This window comes from Clarias gariepinus, chromosome 1, assembly GCF_024256425.1.
Source record: "Clarias gariepinus isolate MV-2021 ecotype Netherlands chromosome 1, CGAR_prim_01v2, whole genome shotgun sequence".
In the NCBI taxonomy this organism is placed as follows: Eukaryota; Metazoa; Chordata; class Actinopteri; order Siluriformes; family Clariidae; genus Clarias; species Clarias gariepinus.
In genome coordinates this window covers 6702849-6713385 of record NC_071100.1, presented here as the reverse complement: position 1 = coordinate 6713385, position 10537 = coordinate 6702849, and the positions used below count along the sequence as shown (strand labels likewise).

The 10537-nt window shown below is 44.5% G+C and overlaps 1 protein-coding gene across 1 annotated transcript; it reads left to right on the top strand.

Moving 5' to 3' along the window:
* Positions 1-72: 72 nt before the first annotated feature.
* Positions 73-4821, top strand: si:ch73-174h16.4 (leucine-rich repeat-containing protein 14). Its single transcript, XM_053516335.1, has 4 exons — positions 73-439; positions 2586-2865; positions 2946-3719; positions 3960-4821. The coding sequence occupies exons 2-4, from the start codon at positions 2588-2590 to the stop codon at positions 4537-4539; spliced, it is 1632 nt and encodes a 543-aa protein (XP_053372310.1). The 5' UTR covers positions 73-439; positions 2586-2587; the 3' UTR covers positions 4540-4821.
* The last annotated feature ends 5716 nt before the right edge of the window (positions 4822-10537 follow it).

Sequence of the window (10537 nt, the reverse complement as noted above, 5' to 3'; positions counted from 1 at the left end):
ATGCTAACTTCTCTTGTTTGTTTGTTTGTTTGTTTCATTCATTCACACGCAGAGGCAGAGTGTTGCTTAATTGACGCGCGGTTCGTCCAATGAGCTTCCTCAAACCTATCCGTTTGACCAATCCCAGCGCGGGAGGAGGCGGGACAACGAGCCCACGGCGGGCGCATGCCGATGGCGTCATCACAGCGCGGCGGCGGTGTTTTGTTTATTAGAAGGAAGCAGGAGATACATTGGTGTAAATCGACCTGAGCTGTTTTTTCCCCCCCCATGAAGTCGTGTTGCTGCTGAAGTGCCTTCAGTTTGAGCTGATTGAGTCTTTATTTAGGTGCTGAGTCAGCGCTGTTAGAGGATGCTGTGTGTTGGTGGATATGATCAGGATGTACAAGGTTATTTATAAACATTCATTAAAGATCAGGAGCTGCAGTGACACAAGGATCAGGTCTGAAGAACTCCATTTATATCTCTCTCTCTCTCTCTTAAAAAAAAAACAATCTACAATTAACTTTTAATCATTTAACACTGTTTAATATCAAGATATAAACATTCTTTATGAAGTCATGGATTTGGGGCTGAAAATAAACTCGTATTAGGTTCTGCCATTTAAAGTCTTTTATTTATTTTGTAGTATTGTTTAGTTATTTGTTTGTTTGTTTGCTATTCTAAACAGCAGTGCACAAATATAATTAAGATCTGAGAAAGTATGAAAAGTGTAAAATTTTTATTTATTATAAGGCAACATGTTCCATTCTCGTATTATTTCATGTAGATCATACAGGAGCTAAAACCAATAGAATAACCGACACTCGACAAAAGAGTATCGAAGCGCTTGGTGTTATTAGTCTTTCGGCTGCTCCTGTCATTGGGTTGCCACCGCTGATCCGATCCGTCCTGAACACAAACTTCTTGCACCAGTGTCTGGGGTTTGGGCACTGGGTGGGATTCAAACCCAGACCATCTACATGATGGGCAAGAAACCTACCACTGAGCCTGTTTTAGAAGAATATAGAAGTTCCTGTAGAAGTCAGTGGTTAAGGCATTAGACTACGGTTCGGGAGGGTAGCAGGTTTAGACCCCACGACCACCAAACTACGGTTCAAGCTGTTGGGCCCTTGAGCAAGGCCCCTTAACCCCTCAACTGCTCAGATGTATAATGAGATTTAACAAAAAAAAAGGAAGTCGCTCTGGATGAGGGTATCTGACAAATGCCTAAATGTCTAAAATGTCTGATTGTCCCAGGAGAATTAGGGCACAAGGCAGGATACACCCTGGACAGGGTGCCAGAAACATCACAGGAAATAAATACACACATCAGTCAGTGTGTATTCGGAAAGCCAGTCATGGTAACTGACATAGGCGCTCAGTGTCAGAGGTGGGGTAAACCCGGGTTGCCTCGGGGGAACCGCTCAGTGTTTCTCTCTTCATTATTATTTCTGTTCTATTTTTGTTTTTTTAGTCTTTTTACTCCCTGCTAAGTAAAGGGCATTGGTAGGTTTCTCGCTTGCCATGTGGAAGACCCGGGTTGAATTCTAAAACGGGAGGGTTGTGTCAGGAAGGGCATCCGGTTTAAAACCTGTGCCAAGGTGTTGTGCAGATCAGATGTCTCTCTGTGGAGTCCCCTCGAAGCAGCCAAAAGAGCATTTTATTACTCCCTGCAGAGTACAGCTCGAGCTTCTTCAGTGTATAAAAAGGTGGTTGAGTGAGGGTCGACTTACAAGATTTAGCTGCTGCCATTTGCGGATAACTTTTCATACTCTGGTTACAACCTTAGGGTTTGTTGTGTTAAAGCTCTTGGCAGACGTTATCCCACGTGGGTTTGCTATAAATTTGACCTGGTGATATTCCCAGACTGGTGACGACTTGGTAATGTGGATCTCAACTCGTCTATTTGTTTATGTCATCGCCAACTGAGAAACAACCGATCTATAAAAATTAAACGATTATTGGCAGATTTTATTTGTTTGTTTGTACTTCTTATTTTCGAGGGGTCGGCATCCAATAAGTTGCATTACCTTCACCTTATGGTCTTGATCTCCCTCGTCTTCCTTTCATTTTAAGTCGAATATTTTCTTCCTCGTCCTTTTTCTCCATATTCTAATATACTTTTCATAGTGTACTCAACCTTTCCAAATTCCTGTTGGTTCGCCCCTGAAGAAGACAGAGCTCATCTTTATCTCTCTATTACCGATAGAAGTGATAGAAACAGTAATAGAACAAAGTAGGGCAAAGTTTGACATTTAGTTTACCTGTAGTACAAAGCAACTGAATTTGGATGTAGTAATAATAGAAAATAATAAATTAATAAATAAAACACCCATTCAGTCATTTAAGTCAGGCACAACAAATACTCTGGACTGGAAGTGATGTATACTTATGTATATTTAACACAAAAAAAAACAGACTTTAATTGACTATCTTTGACTATTACACTGAGTTACCTTTATTACACGACGTATGCAGTGCTTGTTCATAGCAAGTAGAAAAGTGAATGTTGCAGTCTAACAGTGTTATAGAGACATAGGACATTTTTGGAGACAGTTGATTTACCGAGTCGTTTCGGTCTAACAGTCTGTCCTCCGGTTGTATAGACATGGTCCTGACGTTGGTGCACCTATGCGCGCGGGAGGTGGTGAGTGATCACGGGTTATCGTCTGCCTGGTTGAGCTGTATGCCGCGCGAACTCTACAGGCCGCTGCTAGACGCCGCTTTCGCTCACTGTCGCCCTCTGGCTATTGGAGAGCTGGTGCAGCGCTGGCCTGAGCGGATCCTCAGCGTTGGGGGACGGAGGAAACGCGATCATGGCGCGCCTAATCGTCTGTGTGTTCAGGCCCTGCTGCTCGCTGTGGTCAGAGGCTTGACGGATAAAAGGTACGGAAGAACACACAGAGCACTGTGTAATTATAATTTTTTTTAAATCTTTTTTATACACAATATTTTCGTCCGGTCAGGTGTTGTCTGCAGGTGCTGGATCTCTGCGGGCTGCAGTGTGAGGACAGTCGTGTGGAGGACGCAATGGGCGGCTGGTCCCTCACCGTGGCCTTGTGCTCCACGGTGGTGCAGGCGAGAAACCACACCACTGCCTCCAGTGGGCGCAGAAGAGACGACCGAGAGAATATGAAAAGAGAGCGGGATGGTGCTGTGAAAAGAGACCGAGCCGGACTGAAGAAGGAGGAAGGCGAGAAGGCGACCTGCGGGGAAATTTCAACACCGGGAGAGGAGAAGGTAAAGGGCGTGAGGAGGAGAATGGAGCTGCAAAGGAGGGCCGGAGCTCAGCCACAGCAGGTTACTGGCAGAGAGGATGTTCTGGTGAACGTCAGAGCCGATCTCTTCGTGAACGCTCGATCCTGGGAGCGTGTCCGAGGGGCACTCAGCCTGTCCGGCCCCCTGCAGCTTCACTGCCGCTTCCTTCGTGTAGAGGAGCTTCCTGCATCCTCCATCGCCTCGCTGCTTGAACTTCTGTCCCAGGAGGAGCTCCTCGGTCTGGACGTGCGCTACTCGAGCCTGGGCGTGTCGGGGTTGGCGCTGCTGTTGCCCCAGTTAGCGCGGTTTCCTCGACTCGGCTCGCTCCGGCTACACTACTGCAACCTGGACGTGCTGCGTGCTCGGCCCGGCCAGCAGGAGGCGCTGCAGGACGTGTCTCGAGGGCTCGGGGAGCTGAAGATGCTGCGCAGGCTGAGTCTCACTGCTCTGCGTCTGCCAGGACACCTGCGCCTGCTGCTCAGGTACAACACGATATCGCTCGAGTTTGGTCTTCTTTCCTCTGTGATGTCATACAGGGCACTAGTTGTCATTTCCAAACATGAAACCCTGCAGTGTTATGGAGACAGATGTTTTGTTTTTCTGATTGTAATTTCATGCCATTGCATCCATTCTGTGCTCCGCCTCCAAAAGTTTAAAGTTAAGGTCACATGTGACACATTTGTGTATTTATTTCACTCACTTTCCTCTCTTTCCTGCTGCAGCTCCCTCTCTGAGCCCCTGGAGGCGCTGGAGCTTCCCTACCTCAGTCTGACCTCCGGTGACATAGCGTACCTCTCGCGCAGCCCTCACGCATCGTCCCTCACCGAGCTGGACCTGAGTGAGAACAGGCTAGACGAGTCGTCTCTGCACTCCCTGCGTCATCTCCTTGCCCGGGCCGAACGCTGCCTGACGCGCCTCTCTCTGTGCGGCTGCGCGCTTTCGGACGGCCCCCTGGGGACGCTGCTTCCCGCGCTGAGTCAGTGCCACTCCCTCCGAAGTCTCCGCTTGGCGCTGAACCCGCTCTCGAGGACAGCGCTTATGGAGTTGGCGAGGGCCGCCGCAAGCATCGGCTCCCTGAGGCTCCTCCTCTATCCTAGCCCCCTGGAGGAGTACGAGCCCGGGCTGCCCCCACTGCCCTCTAGTGCACAGCTCCTTGACTGGCCTCTTAGCGAAGACGCGGAGGTCAAAGAGGTCACTCTGAGGCAACTGGACGAGGTTCTGAAAACCAAAGGGCGCACACGGGACCTCTTAATGACCTCCGACGTCCTGAAATACAGCACCGACCTGGCAATGGACGATTAAACGAGAGACTAGCAGACCAGTAGAGTTCACAGCAGAAATGGTTAATTGGTAGCGATAAGAAAAAGGTGCAATGGGTTTCCTAAAGGTCCAAGGTTTTCTGTTTGGGGAAAGATTTTTATTTGGATAACAACCACCAAGGTGGTGTTTCCTTCACCAAGTGTGTTTAGACACTGCCTGGCCAAAACCCCTCAAAAAAGTGACCATTAAATTATTACTTTGCATGAACCAAATAAAACAAATAAGGCGATTTGAAATTACTGGACCTGGAACCGTGCCTTTACGTCGTTAGACAAACGTCGTAAGACGTGACTGTTACATGTTACTCTGTAATTCCTTAGCGAGCTTAAGTTGTTCATGGTGTTCATATACAGTATGTTTTTCTCCAAGTCTTGGAGAACTTTTTTTTTTTTTTTTTCTCCTTGATAATTTTGTCCTGAATTTGTACTGCCGAGCTGGATGCTTGTCTTGTAAGTTGTATAAAGATATTTGCCGAATGAAGGAATGTACATACAGGTAAACAGATTTTATATAGAGATTTCTATACACTATATAGCAAAACAAGAAATCTACCTAAATGATATTTTATTTACTACAATCACTCTAAACCGCAATCATAAAAAAAATTGTCAAGGTTTAAAATAACATGTAGAGGTCGTGTAGGGTCAATCTACGAATGTATTAGCTTAAGGTTTTCACAGCAGATGAAATATGTTGAGAGTTTACCGGGTTACTGATACGGTTCTTACCAGATAAGGTTTGCTTCGGTATCTTAACTTTGGTGCGAACCTGAGTAGGATTGGGAGCATCCGTGAGGTTATCTCACACACGGATGGATGGATGGATGGCGGCGCATTAAGATCATCGTTGTAGCTTTGTAATTTACTGCATTCAGTTCCGAGTCAGCAAAACCAGGTTTTACTTCACAAATCTCTTTTTATGTTTGTTAAAAGTGCCAAAGACTTTATTACAATCTGTGCATTCATACAATGTAAGTACAATCATGTAATCAATGGTTCACACCTGGTTAGTCCATTTCTGAATGTGGGAAAATGTTAGAATCTTGACTTTCACTAAAACATTTCTGCTTTTCAATAAATACAAATCAAAGTGTTACTTAAAAAAAAAATTTTTTGCCTTGTATTATATTGTTCTTTAAACAATATGTGTTTATACATATTATTTAAAGAACAAATAATAAAAATTTGTGTTTGTGTGAAAATTTTGGAAAATTCAAATTAGATTATATTTAGAGACCACAGCAACACAGGAAGTGTAAGGAACTAGCAAGGGGCCGTTTCCTTTACCAAGTGTGTTCAAAAGTCACCATTTCAGGAAGGTCAAATTATTAGTTTGCATAAAGCAAAGAAGGCAACTAAGGAGATTTGAAATTACTGGAACTGAGCTAGGAAGCCTTCAACACATTAGCAAAACTTATAAGGATAGTGCTGATCTTTCAACTTGGTGGAAGAAATATGGTTGGAGGGAAAACAAACTCATGAATGGAGATCACTTAAACACTTGGTGAAGTTGCATTATAAAAACAGAAAACAGTGGAAACCAGAGCTATATTTAATAATGGTAAAAGTAAGAGCATTTCCATACACACACACAATGTGATAAGAACTTACAGGATTGGGACTAAACAGCTGTGTACCCATATGAAAGCCACTGAAAAAGCCATATGGAAGTGTGACCTGATGAGTCCAGACTGAGCCTATTCCAGAGTGGTGGGCGTGTCAGGGTAAGAAGGGAAGCGCATAAAGCGATGCACCCATCATGCATAGTGTCCACTGTACAAGCCTGTACAAGTGTTATGATCTGGGGTTGCTTCAGTCGCTCAGGTCTTGACTCAGCAACCTTATGTGGCAATTAAATGAAGTCAGCTGACCACCTGAATGTACTGAATTACCAAGTTATCACATCTATGTGATAACATCATCTCCTCTGAAGCAACAGCAATATCCTAGGACTAAGAATGTTTTCTAAGAGTGGTTCTGGGAGCATGAGGAATAATTTTTTACACATGAACTGGACACCACAGTGTGTGTTATTAACAAAGATAAAAGAATGAATTCTTAGAGAGTGTTTTTTTTTTTAATAAAAATATTGCTCTGACATGTGGCGGACGATTTCATCTGTAGAACTGGACATAGGATCGCTCCAGCAGGAAGTAGCGCGGCAGTGGTGCCTGTTTGAGACAACGCGCTTTCAGACAGAAGGGGAACGATGAGAGAGTGACCCTAGGAAGCGGGAGAGACAGGAGACGTGTGAAACCCGTCAGAAGTGGCCTGGACGTCAGCGGAGGCAAGCACGACCCTGAAGAAAGCAAGGTCACAATGTGTTTCAAACAGGACACTGCAACAACGCTTAATGCTTATGTATTGGTATTTTTTTAAGCCTGTTTCTACTATAGAAATTGTTTCCTTTTGTGACATAGTGAATCTGATTTGTGCTGTTAAAGGAAAATAATCAACAATGACAACATGTAGCAGAGATACTGTTGCCAAATTGAAGTTGATTGTTTTCTTCTAACAGCATATCCCAATAGTGTATTAGATTTTAGTCCTTAATGTGACCTCATAAGTAAAGCCCCACCCCTAGCTTGTTGCTAAGCTCTGTTGTTCTCTGGTGGGGCGTGATTCACAGTAGCTCATTTACTTAGACACCGAAACAGTGAGTTTGGAGGAGGAGTTAAACCGAGGGGAAACCTTTGACATCTGTTTTAACTTGTTAAAAGAACTCTCAAAGTATGGGACCTTTAATATATTGTTAAAGAATTTAAACTGTTGGTCATGTCACAAGCTCACCTTGAGGTTCTCGTACACGCGTCATGCTGTTTGTCTCACCCAGACGATGAACCGCCTTCCACCTGGAAAATCAGGATTGTATTAAAGGTAAGTAAATAAGCTAGGCCCCTGTAACACTGCATTGAAGACCATTCGTATTTATCCATATTTATTATTAAGTTTGCCTCATGTATTATATCTCAAAGAACTTTGTTTTTCCCTTGGTTTAGTTTGAGTAAGTGTTGGAATGAACTTCCTCTAGATGTCCATACAGCTGAGTCTCTGTCAATCTTTAAAAAACGATGTAAGACATGTCTGTTTCTTTAGCATCAGAAACAACTGAAGTTTATAAATAAATAAATACATAAAACTTCCTGGCAAATGGTGGACTGGTACTTAGTGTACGGAACTATCCAGTGACAGAAAATTAAGGACTTTTGTGGGTTGCTCATGATGAGCAGTAGAATAATTAAATTAAATTCAATCAAATTTTATTCGTATGGCGCTTTTAGCAATTGTCATTGTCGCAAAGCATCTGTACACAATCAAAATTATGTAAATTTACATAAAATGTACAAAATGTGTATGAATCAGAATGATCAGATTGTCCCTAATGAACAAGCCGAGGGTGACAGTGATGTGAAAAACTCCCTTGGGCAATAGGAAGAAACCTTGAAAGGAACCAGACTCAACAGGGAACCCATCCTCATTTGGGTGATAACAGAGAGCAGTGATTGATCTGCATTCATATTGTGTGTTTGGAGACTGGAAGTTTAGTATAACAGAAGATGTGTTTAAGTAAACACGAAGTCCAGTTTAGGTAGGCTGTAGGACATTCCGGTCCTGAACTATTGATCAACTGTAATATAGTGAATGATAAATATATGTCTTCTACAGTACAACATAGTATGATCCTACCATGGAGCCTGAAGAGGTCATTGTGAGAACTCCATAATGAAGTCACTAAGAGGTGTTAGTTAACTGGTCAATGCCGTTTGGTACTATGTCCTTTCTGCACCTTGCTTCAACCACATCCTCACCAGTTATTTATTTATTTTTTAAACTAAACATGGCATATCAACTTCAAGGGTGACAATACCTTACTGGTTTCCACTGCATTCCAGCCAAGTTATTGCTGAATTTACCAATTTTTTAAAGGGATGATGTTCCCAATTCACCCGCACTACCCATTTGGGCTTACCAGGTCTGTCCAGTGGCCTCCCCTGTCACCTGACCCAACTCACCACCAAATGGTGATCAGTTGACACCTTCGCCCCTCTCTTTACCCGAGTGTCCAGGACATATGGCCTCAGGTCAGATGATACGATCACGAAATCGATTAATGACCTTCGGCCTAAGGTGCTCTGGTACCAAGTAGACTTATGAGCATCCCTATGTTCGAACATGGTATTTGTTATGGACAATCCATGACTAGCACAGAAATCCAATAACAAAACGCTGCTCGGGTTTAGACCAGGGAGGCCGTTCATCACGCCCTTCCAGATATCTCCTTCATTGCCCACATGTGCGTTGAAGTCCCCCAGCAAGACTATGGAATCCCCTTACTGGAGACCAATGCAGAACTCCATTCAGAGTCTCCAAGAAAGAAGAATACTCTAAACGGCTGTTTGGAGCATAGGCACAGACCACACTGAGAGGTTTCCCCCCATGGTACTTAGGCACAGAGAGGCAACCCTCTCATTCACTGGAGTAAACTTCAACGTTGTGGCACTCAGCTGGGGACTCGTGAGTATCCCCACACCTGTCTGGCGCCTCACACCCTGGGCAACTCCGGAGAAGAACAAAGTTCAACCTCTATCCAGGAGTATGGATCCAGAGCCGAGGCTATGCATCAAGGTAAGCCCCACCAGATCTAACTGATAACTAAGGTGCTGGAAAGGAGGGTTCGAACCACAGATTGAAGAGTATCATTGTGGATTCCAGTAGTGAAAGAACGGACCAGCTTTTTACTCTTGCAGGAATCCTAAAGGGGGCTTGAGAATATGTCCATCCAGTCTACATGTGTTTTGTAGATTTGAAGAAGGCATATGATCAGGTCCCTCAGGATTTTTTGTGGGAGCTACTGCGGGAGTATGGGGTGAGAGGGTTACTTTTCAGGGCCATCCAATCCCTTTACGCCCAAAGTGAAAGCTCTGTTCAGATTTTCGGCAGTAAAGTAAGACTTGTTTCTAGTGGGTGTTGGCCTCCACCAGGGATGTGCCCAATCCTGTTTGTGATTTTCATGGACAGGATATCAAGGTGCAGCATCGGAGAAGAGGGTATCCAGTTTGGTGGGCTAAGGATTGCATAGCTGCTTTTTGCAGATGATGTGGTCCTGATATCATCATCAGTCTGTGACCTGCAGTGCTTGCAGGATAGGTTTGCGAGTGTAAAACGGCAGGGATGTGGATCAGCCCCTCAAAATCTGTGGCCATTCTCAGCAGGAAACCAATGAATTGTCCACTCCAGGTAGGGAGGGAGTTGTTACCCTAAGTAAAGGAGTTTAAATATCTCGGGATCCTGTTTTACGAGTGATGGAACATTGGCACGTGAGGTTGGCCAGAGAATCAGAGCAGTGGGGGGCGGTAATTGCAGTTGCTTTACTGAACTGTTGTGATGAAAAGAGAGTTGAGACAAAGCTCTCAATCTACCGGTCGATCTTCGTTCCAACCTTCACCTGTGGTCATGAGTGTTGGATCATGATCGAAAGAACAAGATTGCGAATACAAGCGGCCAAAATGGGTTTTCTTAAAAGGGTAGCTGGCTTTTTGCTTAGATATAAGATGAGAAGCTCAGCCATCCGTGAGAAACTCAGAGTAGAGCATGGAAAGGAGTCAGTTGAGGTGGTTTGGGCATCAAGTAAGGGTGTTACCAGGATGCCTCCCTAGGGATGTGTTCTTGGCATGTCCAACTGAAAGAAGACCATGGAGCAGACCAAGGACCAGGTGAAGAGATTATATCTCCACACTGGCCTGGGAACGCCTCGGGATTTCCCTGTCAGAGTTATCTGCGGTGGCTAAGGAAAGGGAAGTTTGGGGTTCCCTACTTGAACTGCTTCCCCCGCAACCCGATTTTGGATAAGCGGTTGAAGATGGATGATGGATGGACGTAGTTGGAACGTGGCTTAGTGTGATGGGTATCAGTAAGTAAGTAAGTACGTAAGTAAGGAACATACACTGCAGGCATATAAATGGTACAGTTTTGCTTTAATG

Excerpts from the sequence above, each read along its gene's own strand:
- si:ch73-174h16.4 (XM_053516335.1), top strand. The coding sequence starts at position 2,588 with ATGGTCCTGACGTTGGTGCACCTATGCGCGCGGGAGGTGGTGAGTGAT. Across the intron at positions 2,866-2,945 it reads AGAGGCTTGACGGATAAAAG|GTGTTGTCTGCAGGTGCTGG; the intron begins GTACGGAAGAAC and ends TCGTCCGGTCAG. Across the intron at positions 3,720-3,959 it reads CACCTGCGCCTGCTGCTCAG|CTCCCTCTCTGAGCCCCTGG; the intron begins GTACAACACGAT and ends TTCCTGCTGCAG.